At 39.3% G+C, this 19,919-nt stretch overlaps 1 protein-coding gene across 3 annotated transcripts in view; it reads right to left on the reverse strand.

Annotated features, from left to right (window-relative positions):
• The window catches only part of wnt10a (wingless-type MMTV integration site family, member 10a), a 24,967-nt gene extending 15,604 nt beyond the window's left edge, over positions 1 to 9,363 (reverse strand). Inside the window, exons 1-4 of one of the 3 annotated variants that reach the window (XM_019262880.2) lie at positions 9,175 to 9,363; positions 8,840 to 8,908; positions 6,850 to 7,115; positions 687 to 1,060 (exon numbers count right to left, since the gene is read on the reverse strand). In XM_019262880.2, coding sequence (XP_019118425.1) covers positions 687 to 1,060; positions 6,850 to 7,115; positions 8,840 to 8,901 — 702 coding nt within the window. In that variant the 5' untranslated portion in view covers positions 8,902 to 8,908; positions 9,175 to 9,363. Of the gene's footprint in view, positions 1 to 686; positions 1,061 to 6,849; positions 7,116 to 8,839 lie in introns of all 3 variants that reach the window. The other 2 variants (XM_027291283.1, XM_019262881.2) reach the window with 2 other exon arrangements.
• Between the last annotated feature and the right edge of the window lie 10,556 nt (positions 9,364 to 19,919).

The following is a 19,919-nucleotide window of genomic DNA, read 5'->3' on the forward strand; positions in this document are numbered from 1 at the left end:
AGTGTCTTCTGGAGTTTCCCCAAAGAAGAAACAACAAAACAGTGACATAATACAGCTGGTAAAGTGATGTCAACTAAGCCACAGCTATACAAATAATGGCAAGCAGAGAAAATAAATGACAACTCATTCAACTCAGCTACTGAAAAAGCCAATTTTAATCACTTTCACCCACATCATCTTCTTCTAATACCTTATAATTAACATCAAAAAAAATAACTAAGCAATTATTTTGGAAGACATGAACTCTGATCTAGGTAACCATTACTGCGCAGCTTACGCAAACCCCTATAAAAACACACACACTTACACACACACCGTCTCTGCCAGCAGAAATAAACGGCAGTGTAAACTGAAAGGCCACTGATGAGCTCGCCAATAAAATCAAATTGTGTTTGCACTGTAGCGTTATCTTGGCCCGTAGCACTCCACCCACCTCTCTCTCCTCTCCACCTGTTATTGCGTATATTTTTTATATAAATGTGTGTGTGTGTTGGTGTGTGGTGTGTGGTGTGTGAATAGATATATATATATATATATATATATATCTATATATATATATATATATATATATATATATATATATATATCTATATATATTCTGATATTCTATCTACTATGTAATTATATATAATATTGGATAGAAGAAACAGAGAAACAAGAATACTTCAGATTCCCTCACTACTCACCTGTCTTCCAACTCTATTATTATGCAGCCTCATACGGGCATGGATGTCCTTGTAGGTTTCGCGGGCATCCAAGAAGTCCCTCGAGAACTTCTCGCCGAATTCCACATCAGGGCTGCAGCCGCCCCACTCCCAGGAGTCTTGGGGACCCGGCAGGTCGGCAGGGAAGTGCTCCATAACGCCATGTACCATGCCCTTCCCTCGGTGGATGGCTTCCAGTTGCAAACGGTGCAGTTTGATGCGGAAGGCCTCCTCGTCCCCACGCCGCTTCTCATCGCAGCTGCATGCCTTCAGTTTGCCCATGGAGCAGGCGTTGGCCACTGCATGCACCACACCTGCTGCTGCAATTGCATATGCAAAGGCACTCTCTCTGAAACCTGTGGGGAAAAATGCCAGGATAGTGGTGTTGATATATTGCCTAATGTACAAGTGTATAGCTACGTGAAGTGTCGCAATCAGAAAACAGAGATTGTGAAAGGAAAGAAGTGTCAAATGACACTGTGATTTACTGCTATGTCCAAAATAACACACGAAACACAAAATGACATCAGTACTCTGTCAATATTCTGCAGTGTTGCCATGTTTCTTATAAGAAGCCTCTATAGAGTGCTCTAAGATGGTATTTAACAAACAAATAATAATAAATAATGAATAAAATAGTAACACATTTTCAGTAACCTGCAGGCAGAACATACCAGTGTGCATGTGTCATGAACCTGTCATATGAAATGAGAGGATTACCGTGTAGATGGAGCATGGGCGATGACATTGCAAGATAACAATGCAAACTCAGATTTAGGTGCTGTTTACATGGTGTTTTAGTTGTGGTGCATTTTCTATTTTTAACTGAAATCAGAAATAGCGACAAAATTCCCCTCAATAAAGTTTTGTTGTAAAACTGCTGGATACAACTTTAAGATGGCATGTGATTTTCCAAGCCTTAAAACTCAGTTTAACAACAGCTAGACAAGAAAGACAAGGGATGCTTTTAACCTCTCTGTCAGCAACACATGTCATAATGCTTAGTGAGTTTGCACTTTACATAATTCCTCTGTTTTGACAAAGATACACATAAGGCTTTATTCACACTTTTAGATGCACATACTGTATGCCGAGAATCATACAACCAGGGGAAACATCTGGGACAAGAGCAATTAAGTGTTCCAAACACTTGCGTACTTTGTCTCTGTGGGCCTGCTGAACATGAACAGACCCCCACCACTCCCATCAGAGGACTCACAGAGGACTCACACACAAAACAATGCTGTGCCTCCTTCTGTCTGTCCTACTAGACATATCCTGTATATGTGGTTGAGCAACTCACTGCTGTCTACCCACATGTGCTACCTATCTAAATGAGTAGAATGGTGCTAGATCCTAAATTTGTGCTGATATCACTGTACTAAATACGACCTCTTGACCTTTTGAACCATTTTGGTTGGTTGTAACTCTTTCTCGATGCTTTCCATCCAGCCTGTAACCATTATTTTTGCTCTTCTGACACTTGGTCATTGCTGGCCAACTGTGTGACATCAGATGTTTGGCGTTTGATCCTGACAGATCCTGACTGATCATGACATGATATCTTGCAATGAAAGTTTAGGATCAAACTATGTGTTACTGTAAGTGCATGTTTTTAGGTTTGAGACGCTGATTATGTCGTACCCCCAGCTTTTGCCTTTTAATCACTTTAAATTGGACTACTGCATGTAGAGGAGGTGGTTAAATGAGTGTGTGCATGTAATCTCTCTATACGACGTGTGACTGCTTTTCCCTTTAAAGATAAACACATCCCGTTCTCCTCGACAGCAAGTCTAACTTGCATGCGGCACATGTAATGAGTACAATTCCACCACAACTGATCTGTAATTCAGGAGAGTAATGTTACAGTAGTCTTCTCTTACACACACACGCACTGGCAATATAAACACACATACACATTCACCCCATTCGTGCTGATATATTTCTGTGACAAAGAAATCCATGTCTAATTGTGGAATCCGTGAGTATTGAAGGATGAAGTGCGACAGCAGCACTTGCACTCATACCCTTTACAGTGTTTGTTGTTAGATCTCAGCTTACTGCCTGTGAGCATGGTGCCCTCGGGTTCCATAAAAGCAGCCCCACTGGCATTCACTTACTGGTGTAGAAAACAGTGAAGATTATAATGGAAACTTGTAAAGAAAACATGAAAAGAAACCACTTAGGAGTTTATAGCACACTGCTTGAAGGGAAATGATTCAGGCTGCTTGATGGAGTCAAATAAAAAAAAACTATTAACTGGAACTGCCCCTTTTAGCACCGTTTGATGTTGCTTCCTTATTTATATGTAGAAGTAAAATTGATATTATTTTGTTTAGAATGTAAAGTTTGACACATTTGCTGTGATGCTGCTCTTCTTTGCTTTTGTATATTTGGCACTAAAAGTTGGACGCAGCACAATTACCGTGAGTAAATGAGAAACCGTCTTTGTTCATGCAACTACAACTGCAGATTTCGCTGTATTGCGACTACTGTATATCGACATACATAAATGCATACATTCAATTACAAGAGTTGTATTCATACACCCCTGTCTGGGTAACCAGCAAAGTTACATTTTCGTATCTGAAGCTGTGTATTCATAATCTGTATAATAGTGAGAAAAAAGATGATGGTGTTCTCCAGCAGCGTTGTACTGCACCAGTGCTAGGCCATGTTCAGACCATCTTGAGCGCTGAGTCCTCTTTTTCATTTGGATAGAGCCAGTCCCTCATCGCAGCAGGGGAATCAACACAGCCCAAAACATCACAGGGTCATCTGGCAAAAAAGTTGAACCAAGCTCAACTTTTACTACACCACAATGTTAGTCGGCAAGACTCTAGATTAACCCCTAAACAGCCTTAAACAACAACCCCGGCTATGGCAGCCCCCTGTGAAGGTTTAATGCAGGGATGTGTTAATACGTGGCTGTTTTTGGTCTGAATTCCTGATAACTTTTTTATAAAAAGCAGAAAGATGACCAGATGCAGCTCCAGTTAGCAAGGCTGATAGTCCTCAGTTCAACAAGCCTGAAACATTACCCCCATTGTTTCACATCTGCAATCTGAAACTTAACATCTTTAACACTGCATTAACTGACATTAACTCTGCCTCAAATGGAAACAAGCTGTAAACACTTCATATGAAGACCTAGTTCGTAAAACCTTCCAGCAGATATGGGGTAATGATGGTGTTCACAGCTTGTGTTTGTGTTCACCTGATGCATGCAAATCCAATGTTCATTCCAATTTTACTTCTGTTTTGGTCTCCACCAAGTCCTGAGGGAAATGTTCACCAGCTAGTTGCTAACTTTGTCTGCTGTTTGGTGCTTGAAAAGTAGCACACAGTGGGTTTATCGGTGCTTTATTTGCTAAAAACAACTTCATCTGGAAACATGAGAGCAGTGAGACTGAACCAAAACCATAAAGCTGCTTGGTCGTAAATCCAAACAATGAGCATAAGGACTCTAAAACGCTCTGTAAAACTGAGGGGAACTGGAAAGTCGGCTGATAATTCTCTGTGGGTTCGTCACTATGAGCGACCCGTTTAACATAACAACATACAAGTAGCAGCTTTAAAGTTGAACATCTGAATAAATGGTGGCAATGGTTACCTGCGAAAAAAAAAAAGACTGAAATTGTCCTGACTATATATAATTTGACTCACTTACTCACAATCTGCCCCCCCTCCACCTCCTCCCTCCACCCTACCACCTTGACCACACAAGGTGGGGGAAGTGAGAGGGATGGCACTTAGGCACATCCTTATCCGTAGAAAGCCTGTTTTAGCTCTTGCCCTGCTCTGAGCCGGGCTCTGCAACGCAAGCCCCCGGAAGAGTAGGAACAAATCAATCTAACAAATAATTCACCGGCTGCGGCACGCCCGGCTGAACTGATGGCAGAGGAAGTGACAAAATGAATTAAAGATTCAAAGGAAACTGTCACTTTGTGTTACAGAAACCGACTAAACAGGTTTATGCTTTTGCCGCAGAGAGTTGGGAAAGTGCTGAGAGCAAATTCACAAGCACTTGCACTGGCAAGGGAAGTAAAAGCATTAGGAGCAGCCCAGCACGGGAGGACACAGACATAGTGACGGAGAAAGAGAGGTAGAAAGACAGACAGAAAGTGAGAGAAATTCTCCTATTTCTGTCTATCTTGCCTTGCAGCCTCTTTAGCCTGGTTTTTAATGTATGCTAAACAGGGGGCCATAAAAGTTATCAGGATCCATCAGCAGATAGATACGTGGCAGAGCCACAGAGGATCTGAGCAGCATCTGATGTAAAATTAGACACTAAAACAAACATGGACCTGCAGAGATCTTGATACACAATACACAACTCAGAAACTTTGTGGAACATCAGATTTTAGAAATCTCTGAAAGAATATTTTAAGAGGCTAGGTTCCAATCCCCAAAAGGTGTTTCACTTGTATCAGTTTTCCTAGAAGGTTTTGTATCTTAGTGTAAACATTGCTTCACTGGATTTTAAAACCATAAATAAACTTGTTGTTTTAGCATATTAATTATGAAGCAAAAAGACATAAGACTTGTGTGTGACTAAGTCATTTATTTTTCTATGAGTAGTTAGATTGAGAGTTTGTGCTAATCTCCATAATTCCATCTAATCCATGTCTGTAAATCTCTCTCAGTGAATGTGCTGCCCTTTTGCAGTAGCTGCACGCAATAATGGCTGCAGCATGTTAACTTGTATCAATTTTTTAGCTTCTGTGGAGCGGAACGTATCAACATGTAACAGATGAATCATCCGATTTAAAGAGGTTGTTTATGTCAGTGGTTTGGAGTTTCTGCACCCGAGGCAAACCAGGGATGCCAGACAACCAGCAACTGCCTCTACTAATAATGACAAACAGCCTTTCAATGAGTCAGTGAGGAGTGAAAGTAAGACGAGAGGTGTGTAAACATATAGTATAGTTAAGAGTTTTTTGGTACCACAGGAGTGGAAAGCTATACATTTATAGGGTGAGTGCTCATATCATGAAGTTTCATGATTGCGTTGCACACAGATTAAGAACATAAATTATGGCAACACCCCTCCAGGAAAGATCTGTCGTATTTAATCAGTTAGTGTTTTTATGATGGGGAATTCCATCAACAATTCGGTGCCACTATGTGAAAGGATTCTTCAAAAAAAAAAAAAAGTCTGGTGTATACACGTTGTTTTACAAAAACTCAAAACTTAAATTAACAGATAAATGTTATGCGCTATAATACAATATATTAAAATGTAATCCATTTGTACTATGATGCACTTCATTTAAATATCTCAGGGTTCTTCCATTAGAAATTCATTTGCTAAAGACAATTTATAGCCTTGATTGTCAGTCATTTCTAAAGATGTTCATGCAGCATTTGCATAGAAATCTATTAATAATTCAGCTTTTAGTTCTTCCTCATTTTGGAAACTGAAAGCAAACTCAACTCAAGATTCAAACTACCAGCCACGTTCTGTACTGTTCATCCAACCAGGAACTCTGGCAACTAAGAAATTGATGCCTTTTCCAGTCAATAACCTGGGATGAGTCCATCTAAAGGCTTCCTAATGTGAAAGATCCTCTTTCATCCTTTGTGGCTGACTTGCAAAGCTCCAAGCACTACAAAGCGTCAGAGAAAACTGATCTGCATGAGGTTTGGTAATCTTGAGGTGACTAACTGCTTTTGAAGTTACCTGTTCTATTGTACGGGCTATTGAGTAGATACGTTGAGGTGATTAGAGATAGCCTAACCATTTGAAGGACTTCATTCCTGTGTGATACCATTCAAGAGTTGTATCTACAGTATGGGGGTAAATGATCCCTTTTGATAATCTTTTGACTGTTTGGGAATAATATTATATCAGTGCTTGTTTAGGATGTGTATCTTTGTGGCTACTAATCTTTCTAAGCCTATCCTTTCAAGGTATTCTATCAAAGTGTGTTTGAGGATGAAACCACAACCTGTTTGAAGACCAAACTTTTGAACTGCATGCCTCCATGTACTCCATTGTTTTCTTCATAAAGTAGCCTATGGTGACACCTTACCTCTGTAGCTTACACCTCATTGCCCTGAAGGTGTCTTGCAAGTTTTGTTTAATTGGCTTTTTGCATACAAGAAATAGAAAATATATTGTACTGTGACCATAAAAACTGACCTCTTTTAAAGACTATGCTGTCGTAGGGTATTTTGTTCCTAGTCTCCAGGCTGGAGCAGTTCCAGCGGTGCCCTCTGAACTGGTGCTGGCACTCATGGATGGCAATCTGAATTCCCTGGATTGCAGAAGCTGTCACATCTGGGTTACGCATGCACACCTCCAGCTGGCGTCGCGTCAAACCTGGCAGTGTCAGACACACCGTGTTGGCATTCAGGATCGGGTCGATATTGGGGAGCTTCAGGCCCAAGATTTCATTGGAGCCTACCCTGCATGGAGCACACAGGTCAGGTTATTAACAAGACAAACACTGCTCATAAATGTTTTCTGCTCCTGTTTGTTGGTTGTCACCCCACGCCCAGTTTCCACAGTACCAGTAACAGATGCCCTGACTTGATAATCCCTATTGTAGTTGAATCCTGAAAAACCATCACCACATGCTTGCGGTTTAAAAAGGAAATCTCAAATCTGCTTGTTTTTTTTTTGTTTTTTTTTCTAATCATGCAAAGCCATTTCCAATATAAACAACCAACTGGAAGGACTGACTCACTATGATCTGTTTAGGTAACAAAAATAACTAATGCTTAATTTTTAAGCATTAGTTAGTTACAGAATAAAAGCAAAAGCTTTGGTGGGTGCTTCTAGATGGATGTAAGTTCATACTGATTTAAATACATGTGCCAAAAACTGCAACAAGCTGTATTCACATTTTGAGTTTTTTAGGCAAAATTCAGGTTTTGTCTCCTAAGCTTCACTTTGTGTTGACCTAACAGTGCAGGTGAGTTTAAGTGGGGGGTGAGGGAACAGCATCCACTCTGTCGGCATGAATCCAATAGTTCTAGTAACACTTTTGGATACACAGCAAGGAAAAAGCATATTACCTCCCTCATACTGTAAAATCGCCCCAGGAAATCAGTTAGCATGTAAATTCATTGACTTTTTAGCTGCAAGGTGGGTCTCTGTGTGCGACTATCTGCTCCTTCTGTTGCAGATCAATCATGTGAACAACAGTAATTGAGCTGACAGTGGTCAAAGCTCTTTTCTACTTCACAGAGAAACAGTAACAGCAATAACAAGGAAAACACAGGCTGCACTGATGACGGCTTGAGAGCTGAAAGCTGGCCAGCCTTTTCTTTTCATTATCATTACAGGTAAAACACAGGTTGTGCGTCACAGTGTTTGTATGACTATGACAAACAATCAGAGGCATGTATGGCTGTGGGAACACACACGCCAGTTTACACACATCCTCAAGCACACCCCGACGTGCATACACAAATACCAGGTGTAGGGAAACATGCACAGTACACACATACTCATGCAGCTGCAGAAACTTTGCATACTATTTCTTTTGTTTCATCAACATGTGGAACTTCTGCATGTTTCTCTCCTGCAAGCCTCTTTCAAAAGACATTAAAGTTCAGAAACCATCTCTGTGCTCTTTCAGAAAAATCCACCAGCGGTTTTGGACTTCAGTTAGAATCAACAACACAAAAAAAAAAACTTGCAGTGACATCAAATGTTGTTCATTTGCATGGCTTGCCCTACTTTATAGGTGGCATTGAACTGTGAGTCCCTGCAATTCCAGTTAGTCTTCTGTTGCTACCTGTTGTGTTTCCTGCTTTGAGAGTAGACCTGTTTCAACAACTATCTTTCCAAAGGGAAACTTTTTATTGATTGGCAACATTGTTTGAGAATGCATGGGAAGCAGATAATTGGCAGTAGATGTGAAAACATAGACTAATATTTCATCCTTTATTTTTTTAAGCACGGGTCGGCGAGAATTGTATGAATGAATGAACTTTCATGTTGTTAGAGTAGATAATTGTTTATTTCACAGGATCCTCTTGATAACTAATAATTTATGACATGATAAAAAAAAATAAAGTTGTTAAACAGTTTTATAAAAGAACAAGAGATGCTTTTAAGGGCATTAAACAAATATTAACTTTTTTTGTTTGAATTCAGACATTACTTATCAAACTCAACTCACCTTTTATCCAAGAGACAGATAATCACCAAGACGCATGTTATTCTGAGGACTGAGTGTTCCATTTTGTGCCTTGTAATTATGAAAAAAGAAGAAAAAAAAAGAAGAAAGAAAAAAAGTTTTAAAAATAAAGACACAAGAATTTAAAGTCCCATATTCCGCCTTAAAGTTTAGGGAGGACAAAAAAACAGAAGAGTGGTGTTGGGGGGGGGGGTCACGTCAGGTCCGGCTAAACGTTGGCGCTGGACTTGACAGCTCCGACGTCCGCGAGTCCAGATGTGCCAGCCAGCGGCGGGATACTCATTCAAAAAAAAAGTTTCATCAACCTCTCAACTTACTGAATGGAGGAGGTTGCTACAAGTTTGAGGAAGCGTAAGTGTTGTCTTTCTCATACACATCCGTACACATCCCGGTTATCTCCGCCAAGGTATTTGCATTAGTATAACATCCGAGAGAGAGACAGCCGAACCCAAGATAGGCGCTCTAAATGAAGTCTGCTTCACTAGTGATGTTTCGGTGCGCACCGATAGTCCTCTAAACTACTGCACTTAGCGCTTCGCCAGCCCACTTTTTTGCGTCAGCCAGGGAGTAGGAGAGCGCCGAGGGAGGTCAAGTGCCTCGTTAAAGCAGGATAGAGATCCTTTCAGATAAGGAAAGCAGAAACACTTAGCCTGCGCCCCCTATGAGGGAGAACATTTATATTCACTGGAGGAGCGATGCTGAGGATGAGGGTGATGAGATGGGCTATTGGAGAGTGTGGAGCAAAAGTGGAATTGTATTGATTAAAGTTGTAGTTAAAAAAGTTCATGATGATGGGGGTAAGAATGATGATGCAGTGGTGCAAGGAAGACAGACTTGTCTATGTGTTTCAGTAATGTATGATGATCACTAGATCGATCTATCCTCCAATAGGATCCTGATTTTCAACTCCTGTGCATGTTTGTATTTGCCCACACTGACACACTTGTTGTAGTCAAAAAGACAGAAAAAGCAAAGAAAAGCTAACAATCAAATAAAAGTTCTATCCTGCATTTTATACTCAAATTCTTCATTTCAGAGCAGAACTCTTTTAGCAGTTCAGTTATGTGTGTGAGAGGTTTGTTTTCCCTGCTCTGATGGGACTTTAATTAAAGGGGCACTTTATTTATTTATTTTTCACTTTTTTTTTCACTTCTGTAAAGTAAATGGGATTGTAGAGATGTATTATTATATTGAGAAGCACATTTAGTCCAAGCTCCAAAAGTACTGGATCTTGCACATCCTATAATGTAACAGCATCTTTTCATTACACCCTCTCCATGCCTGGTAACCCCTGTTTACATCATCCACAGATGACAGTATTTAACTGTTTTCACAGACTGAGCAGTGCTAATGATGACTAAACTGATTTTAATGAGTAAAATCAGTGGAGTTGTCCTGCAACAAATTCTTGACATTTTTTTCTTTTTTTGCAGTGAACAAACATCTACTTTAAAACAATATGTGAGCTGCAAAGTTTGAGTTGTGTCACTGTGAGGACCCTCTTGTGCTCTGCGAGTAGAGAAAAGTATCTTTAAAAAAAAATAAGGGCTTGTTAAAATTGTCGGCTGAAGTTCCCATTGCTCTCTAACCTTGCCTGTGTGTCATGGCCTTTAATCTTTCCATTTAAATGACTATAAAGTCAAACAAAAAAGCTCCCTTGTTGATGAAGACCACATGATATCACTCATCTCAGTGCTTTATGAGTAGCCTAGAATAAAGATTCAGAGACCACAAATAAAAAGGTTTTCCCCCACTAGTGAAGGGAAGCAAGCATTCTGCCAGCATGGAGTCACCAGAGTAGTAAAACACTACACGAGCTTAGCATTGAGACGTAATTAAGTTGCCATACACAAATTTAGTAGATCAGGGAAACAATCCCACATCAAATTTTCTCCCACAGAGATTTATCACAGCACCCTGATCTGAAAGATTTGGCAGGGACGCCAACTTTGCGTTAATTATTTCAAGGCATGTTAAGGAGAGCAGATTTAGTGGTTTTTGTGCAGGATGTGTTGAATGCTGCCATAACAATCTTTCGGCCTCTCTTTTTCTATGGTAATAAGATTATGAATCACAGTTCCTTATAAATATGACTCATATACAGTATTACTCTATTGTCTCCACTTGACAAAGTAAGAAGAGCAGCAGAGAGGACCTGCATTGTTACCCAGTGAGGCAAGTCTATAAACTAAATGAAGAAAAGGTGTTAAAGATGTTTTCTTCTTTACTGTAAAAACAATCAGAGGGGTGTACTGAAGCCCATTACAGAAAAACTTACGAAATAAAACATATATACCAGATTATGAGATAATAAGTCAAACATTTTATTTAATTTAAGTCTATGTAAAATTCTTTCTAAACATTCCTCCCCTTAAAACTTGACCTTTGAATCAATAAGTAGTAAAACGTTGTTTTGCTGCTACAACCTTACTTCATCTAGTATGACCAGTAGCTTAATCCTAATACACATTTAGCTCTGTATTGTTTTGTGACTGACATTACTGAGTCAGTTTGTTCACTGTGTTCATAGCTCGAGTGAAGCAGGTTTATGTACAATAACCATGTCAAATGTCAACTATAGACTACCAAAAGGTTTCCAACATTAGCTACCATAAGCTACATTGATAAATTCAACTCTTAATCCGTCAGAGGAATGTGTTAGTTTATCTTTAAAAAGTTATTTGGTCTCACACGAGTAAAAGAAAGTTGAGACTTTAAGTGAAAAAGAATGAAATAAACAGTCAAAATCCGACGTTACATATCATGAAAAATAAACATTTTGAGACAGTGGAAGACAAGAAGAAGCCAGAAACAAGATACTGAATCAAAATGAAGAGATGAGACCATAAATAGTAAAAGTAAAGTACTTTTATTTCTGTCATAACTAACGCTTTTCATTTTCCTTGTAGATACTGGCTTCCCCTGGGGCATTACTTTGACTCAACCCATAAAGTCAGAAATCTTAAAGTTGTACTTGATGTCACTGACTGATTATTGAATAAATACTGATTAAGCAAATAATACTATGAATTATGAGCCCCACCTGTTTTTATTTAAGCATTCATACTTACAAAATATGTCATGAATGATGATTTTGGGGCTTGCTTTTTACATTTAAATGATAAGTGAAGTCCCAGCAGGAAATGGCACTTTTTTTTACACACATTGCATATTCATGCTATGGACCTTTTACACATTATTCATAATGAAAAGAATATTGTGCACACACACACTCATCACGCACATGTAGACACATAATACACACAGCTTCCACATCTGGACTTGAGTCCTCTGCCAAGGAGTGAGGTCTGTCGTCTTTCTCTCTCCCTGCCTGTTTCTGTGTTTCTCATTCGCTCTTTCTATCTCACGCTCACACAAACACACACACACACACACACACACACACACACACACACACCTTTAATTGTTTCCCATTCTTCACTAGAGAGTATGTTTTTGTTCAGATACATTCATTAAAAATGATGTGGGAAACATTTCAGCACTAGTCTCACTTCAACTTGACTGAAGTGTCTTGAGACATAAAGATTTTATTTTTGTCAAATGCTCATGCCAGGTTCATTTCATAGCTCCCTACTTTGTGCCTGAACGTTTTTGTTTAACATGATTTCCATGTAACCCTTGAAAACATTTATTATTCTTATCTTGCATTTTTCACTCTCGCTCACTCACTCTGCTACATGAAATATGAACCTGCCGAACATTTAATTCAATAATAAACTAAAACACTGAGTTTTCCCAACAGCGCCAGTATTTTTGTCGAGTTGCAGTGTCTGGTTCAATTGAAACTTTATTGACCTGCAGGGAGAGACACGGCCGAGCTAAGTTTTCACAGTCTGGTGGCGAGTGCCATGTAAACACATTAGGTCATACATTATTTATGAATATATAGTTTCTGGTCTTGTGCAATCCAACTGTTAATTTTTAGTGTGTCATGGAATAGCAGTGATTTACAGCTCAAATAATATAAGATTTTATCTCTAACTTGTTTGGCTTTGTGTCTCTTTTTGTCAGGCAAATACATTTTTAAAATTTTACATTCTTATTTGGGCTTAAGGGCCTAAATACATAAAGTGTTAAGACTGGATTTTTCATGCGGCTGATCACCTCAAAAAGCCTCTCACATCAATACAGTGGTTTCTTTTCTAGTAACTTCCCCTTAATAAATAATGAATGCTTTGTCGTGCAACTTGTACCATGTAGATGAAAGTTTAATAAAGTCAATAAAGATAAATGAGACACCTACCACTCTATTATGAAAGTGACTTCAGAAAATTGGATTGAACAAAAATAAAGCAAACAGTTATACATTTAAGAAGACTGAAGTGAATTCAATGCTTGACAAAATGGTGCTTTCAACGCCAGGCATTGTCTTTCACGTGGACTTGCCTGAACATCGAGTTATGATTTTTTTAGGATGCAGATTAATACCCTCTATATACACAGTAATGGATTATTATTATAGCAAGACTTTACAAATGTGAAAGACAAAGTTGTGATGGTTTTTGCTCAAGCACCAAAGCAGCCATGCAGTTTCTGTCCTTTTTAGGAAATAAAAAACAAATATTTAAACTTGTTCTGATTAATAAAATAACATGAAACATGTTTATGTTAGTGTATTAGTGAGCTTTAGACGTTCTGGTCAACAGTCTAACTGTTTCGACTTGGTTTCTGTAGCTTCATAGCATGAACCTGAGGGTGGTATCAGACTGCTGGCAATCATTTCCCAGAATGTGGAACTTTTCTTTTAATTTGGATCAAAGCTTTTTTTGTCGCTTGTATTTACTCTCCTCTTAGTTATATACAGAAGCCAGATCATTTTCTCCCTCTCAACTACAAAGTTCAGCTGCATTGCTGCTTTTATGCTTGGTTGAAAACCATGGTAACTTTGGACTGATTACATGTCACACTTAGAAACTCAAAGGTGATCTATGAATGGTGGTGTACTATACTTACTGCCTTTAAAGGGTCTCCCCCTCATTGCCATGAAGTTTTTTTATGATTGACTTCATTGTTGCACAAATAGCAGAGCTGGTGTCATGGTTACTTTCACCATTTAATGCACTATCATGAACCCAAACCACTGTTAGTGCCAACCTGGGATCTCATACATCCCAAATTAAGTAGGAGGTAGTTCACTATGAGAGGATTTATGATCAGAAGGTCAGAAATAATTACAAAACATAGTAATTTAAAGATGGCTTGTGGCTATTGGTGAAAAATCCCTCATCTTCTCTCGTGGCCTTTCTTTACCTCACTCTCTCTCTCTCTCTCTCTCTGCATATGGACCAATAACACTGTGACAGTATACTATGCAGTATATTAACTGACAGAAGTTTTACTTGTCACACCCTCACTCTCTGTGTCTCTCTGAGAAGGGAGTTCAAGCAAAGTTCATGTTTCTTGGAGAGTTTTGGAGTGAGCTGACGAAAATGAGCAAAGCAGAGGAGAGCGCGGCAGAGCAGAGGTTAGTCAATTACAAGGCTCTACTCTAGTAACAAACTTCTAACAAGCAAATTCTTGGCTCTGTGTGTGTGTGTTTGTGTGAGTGTAGGAGACAGAAAGAAAGGAGAAAAAGAGTGGGTGCACAAGGCTGTCAATAAGCAGGGGGTGTTTGCATGTTTTTGCATGTAGGAACATAATGTTTTGCGAGTGATTTTGTGTGAAATATAGAGGGCAGACAGGACAGGACAAACAGTGCAAAAGAAGAAGGGACAGCGGTGCAATTACACTACAGGGAGCTGGGACAAATGACAGGGCTGCCAGTTAAACAGTTGGTATTTGAGATCGATGGCATCTGTGGTTGAAGTTTCAAAAGAGAGAAAGTTGAAAACAAAAAGTACTCATATGAAAGCTGCCCTCCTTTCCCCCCACACTGCACTCTTAGTCCTTTAGCCCAGGACACTTTTACTGAAGCAACAGTATGACATATGTTTGGCTTCACCTCACAGCACAAGAAGGATGGCATTTTAAATTAGCAGGTAAATCAGTGGGGCTCTGAGTTTCTTCACTACAACTGACATATAATATTCATTTTATGTGTCACTATATAATCCAACACTCAGTTTATTTTAGTAATCACAAAATAAACACTATGCTATGTCTGGTGTACCTTTGAGTGCCAGTAACACATGCATGTTATTAGAACAGTCACAAAGTTGTTTCTTACTGTAACATGTTGCAATCCCCATGCCGAGACTTCACTGTGGTTCTAATCAATTAACCCATCACTGAAGGGAAGTGAAAATATCCTGAGGTTGTGAGAACTGGCTTTATTTTGGATGATCCTGACGATTCACAGAATCACAGAATGTACAGAGAACACACGCCTGAGGGGAGGTAAAACTTTGCTGAGGATCCTTTAACAAAACAGGAACCAAAGTGATATTCTGAACTTCCGTGATTTTTTTTTTTTTTTTTTTTTTTCTTTTTTTTTTTTTTTTTTTTTTTTTTTTTTTTTTTTTTTTTTTTTTTTTTTTTTTGTCGCTATGGTGGATGGAAACGAAAACATTACTTGGGTTGTATTTTTTGGGAAAGGAGAAGATAAAAGATAGATCCTAGAATCTCTGTTCAACCAAACGTACTACAGCTCTATACTAATGTATTTCTTAGAATTGGCCTACTTCTGTCATTCTAGTTATTTTATTCTTATTGTTTTGTTTTATCTAAGTTTGCCTCAAAAAGAAAACTTTTCAACAGTTTCAACATTATGAGCTTTTTGCGTGTAGCCACTCATACATTCCAGTGTTTATTCCACTTTTTTAAAATATTTTTTCTATGATTATTATTTGATTTTGATCCCTGGAAGCAGGTAGGGTTTCAGTTTCTTACCCAACAAGTTTTATGAGGTGTCCTGATAGTCTAAATGTGTGTATGTGTGACAGTGGTGTCCTGGATTTGAACCCAGTCCCACCCCACCTTCATAGCATTCAGTCTTTCTTCACACTTTACAGCAATAAAGGCCAAAGATGAGACTTAGGGTTTAAAGGACACACATTGTCTCTAGTCAACAAGCTAACTATCACACCCAGCAGAACACTAGACCAAAGGACTCCATCACATGTTTTTATTTTTTTTTGTTTGTGTGTGTGTGTGTGTGTGTGTGTGTGTGTGTGTGTGTTTTAACCTGAGAAGTTGAAGAGGCTGTCTCTGTTACTGTGTTGGCGAAGCAAGGACAGAGATCACACAGGAAACTCATTCTGTTCTGAAAACTTCTGAAAATTCTGTTTAAAAAGCAACACACACACACACACACACACACACACACACACACACACACACACACACACACACAGTAATCTAGTTCTTTTCTTAACAAGTATTAGAAATGCTTGTTTTCCTTACTGCCTCACTTAACCCAGGCGATCCCTAATTGGGAAAGATGTTGTCTTGCTATGTTGTTGCTCGTGTGTGTGCATGCTTCTGCAATACGTGTTTTTGTGTCCGTGTGCATGTAATTCAACTAGGGAGGTACACAAGGTAGCAGGCACAGCTAATCCGAAAGTGTGTTTACAAAGCCTTATCGTTGTTTCAGATGAAGAACAGTTAGATCATTATATGGGTTATTAAGCTACAAATGTCAATAAAAGTATCTTTGTCTTTCTGGCACATATTTGAACTCATGCTCACACACAAGCGCATACACAAAGCACACATAATCTGAGCAAAAATAGTTACATTGGCTGAAAAGTTGGGCTGATAGAAAGCAAGCCAGATGACGACAGCTGTGCCTAAAATGCTCTGCAAGTGCACGTCATGTATGCTTAATACTTTATTCCTTAATTGTTATTATTTTATTATAATGAATTTCACTCCATTAAAATGATTTTACTTTAGTTGATTGATCATGATTAGCATTATAATCAGTCTTCTCTGTGCAGACTATCCCCAGTAGGATATTAAGTAAATTAACATTCTGCTCCAATGACGCCATCTTGTGGTCAAAAACTAAAATGAACAGAGCATCTCTTTCTTTTACTATGAATACAGTATTGTCCTGCAAAACAAGAGTATTAAAATAGTCACTGCTTAGCCCTTTATTACTGTAATAATGTCATAATCTACCCAATCAGGGCAGTATATACACAGCATGACACAGTAATGGGATTCCTGACTTAAACACACACATCTTGCTGAGGTTAAGGGTCTCCAAGAAGGCCTCATGTCTATGTGTGTTCTGTAGAGTGATAAATATATTCATTATTGCTCACTCTGTTTGCCCCAAATGGAAAATCTGCATTGTACACTGATCATAAGTTGCACATGTGTACACACTTTAGTAAGCTGGTTGTCTGCTTCCCATCAAGGCTTTCCATGACTGTTGTTGAACAAACAACCTTGTTTATTGTCTCTGTCCTAAAGAGAAAGAGACCTGCCCTGTCTTCACACAGGAACAGACACTGAGCCAAAGCAGCCACAATAGACAGCAGGTCTCCCACCAACCTCTGGTGGCCATGTTTTCACAACTCAAGATAACAGAGAGAAGGAGAGGAGGGGGTTCGCGAGAGACAGTTATGGAGTTTGATAAATGACACAATCGCAAGTAAGATGTGACGATAGAAGAGGCACACAGAGAGATTTAGGACTGAGGTGTGGGAAATTTAGAGGATTTGTGGGGTGTTAGAGATGACTAAAAGATAAATTGCGAGATCATCTCAATGTTTATCCACCCACGACGACAGTGATGTGGGTCAATAAGTGTTTCTCAAGGCAAGTGTTGTTTTAGGATGTTGCAACGATGACAGGTTCTTCAAGAAAAGCACTTATAAAGTATATTTCTCAAGGAGGAGGGTAATTTTGCCAAAATACATTTTAAAATGAGAACTGGGCTTTATCTGCACAGCAATTTATCTCCACTCACCTCGTGTTCAGGAACATCCTTGTGCATGATAAGTCAAGTCTAACACTCCTGATGTGTTTTGTCATACAGTAAATGTCATTTAAGGGTCCTGAGGCAAGCCATGCCTAGAAGGCGGAGATACATTATTGTGCACAAAATGAACTATCAAATCTCTTAGCACTAGAAGCCTATTTGGGTGGGCTGTGGAACTTAGGCAGCAGCAGAGCCATCACCTCCAGGGCCTGCATTAACTCATAAAGATCACTGTCTCTTCCAAACACACTGAGCCAAAGTGGAGGTCATGTGTGTGTTCATGCGGATGTGTGCAAATGTGAGAATGTGGGTGTCTTGATCTTGAAAGCATTGATGAATTATACTTTTAGTGCACATTTCATCTGTAAAATAAGTAAGATTGCTTCATTTCACCCGTTTGTATTAAACATGTTCCTCTGTGTGCGTCTGTCTCTACCACTCCTATAATTACAGTCACTGGTATCAGATGAAACCCCACACATAGTTGATCTCTAGATGTGCCCTTTGTGTAAGCAACATCTCACTGCTAGATTGATAGAGGATTGGAGGAGAGTTCACACAAATGGAAGAGCATTATAGTGTCGGGTTACCTCTAAGTTCTCTTTCTATCTCTCTCTCATTATCTTTTTCTCAGACCTTCCCCCCTTCATTAATAATTTCCCCTCCCTTGTCACTAATTTCTCTCTACAGGCCCACTCAGTTGTCATTTTTATTTAATCTTGTCCCTCCTATCTACATTCTAGCTCTTTCCTTGTTTTTCTGCAAGTGAACACACACACACACACACGTGTACAGAAAATGCATGCTAAATAAAATCAGAAGACCACCAACATTCAGCTGTAGGAGATAAGAAATAGCAGGACTGATCCACAGAAATGACTGCAGCGTACCACTATAGATCCATTTACAGTGGCAACCCCTCATTAATGCTTTGTGTGTGTGCGTGTATGTGTGCACTTAAAAGTCATTGTAGGTGGAGACAAATCTCATCTCTAGTAGGGACAATGTTACATTCCTCAGGTACTATTTCTTTCTCTCGGGGGGCGGTGGGGGCACACACACATGGAAAAGTACACCCATTCAAGCCTGGCCGTGCACTCCCACAGAAACACACAGACACATATGGATACATGCACACTTACACACACGCATAGACACTGACTGAGAAAGACAGACACATGCAGCCACATGCACACAGATGTCGACAGGCAACTATATTTATACCAATGCTACAATAAATCTATCTGCTCACTTGTCTATTTTCTCTGGCTTTGCCCATGCAGCACTGAATGCCTGTACAGCTTAAAGAGGGAGAGGAGAGGAGAGGAGAGCAGAGCAGAGCAGAGCAGAGCAGAGCAGAGGAGAGGAGAGGAGAGGAGAGGAGAGGAGAGGAGAGGGCAAAGGAGCTACAGTAGGGGAGATATAAGGAGACAAGTGCCCCATGGCATTTTCCTTCTCTTTGGCCTACCTCACCATGTCTTAAACACAACTGCTGGCCCGACTCTGCTGCACACCACCATGCAACAAATTCCTGGAAAATATGAACTTGTGTCAACTTGTACAGCTCAAACTAATACAGGCCTGCTTTTCTTTTCTTTTTTTTTTCTTTTCTTCCTCGTCTTTTCATTTCTACAGCATAAATACCTCAAAACAACACCTCTTTTTTTGGTGAGTGGCGAAAATAATCAATCCGAGGTGCGGAAGTGACCTTTTTTGGTGAAAATCATCACTTTAGTGAAGACCTAGTACAACCCTGCACCTGTATGAAAAAAAGATGCATTTAACACTCACACAATGTCTGGAAGAACTCCAAAGATAGAAGTGATGTTATTAAATTAGTCTGTAAATGTTTTGAATTTGAAAATGTCTGGAATCTGCTTTGTGCTGCGTCTTCTTGTATTTAGTATGAGAGGTTTGATGTGGAATATTTCTGTCAGGGGCAAATCACGGAAAATATTCTATGGAACAAAGTTGATGATTTTCCTGTCTTTTTATTGATACTTACAATTAATTTCCTGAATGTGTCAGCATGGATCAAATAATGAATTTGCCCAAATAAACTCCAACATGTATAATTATTAAATTATAGAAAGGAGTGTCTCATTACCTCACATCTCATGAAAGTCTGGTACATCTCAGGGAAAGAATGAGATAAATGAGAATGTTTTACCT

Source organism: Larimichthys crocea, chromosome XVIII (genome assembly GCF_000972845.2).
Source record: "Larimichthys crocea isolate SSNF chromosome XVIII, L_crocea_2.0, whole genome shotgun sequence".
In the NCBI taxonomy this organism is placed as follows: Eukaryota; Metazoa; Chordata; class Actinopteri; family Sciaenidae; genus Larimichthys; species Larimichthys crocea.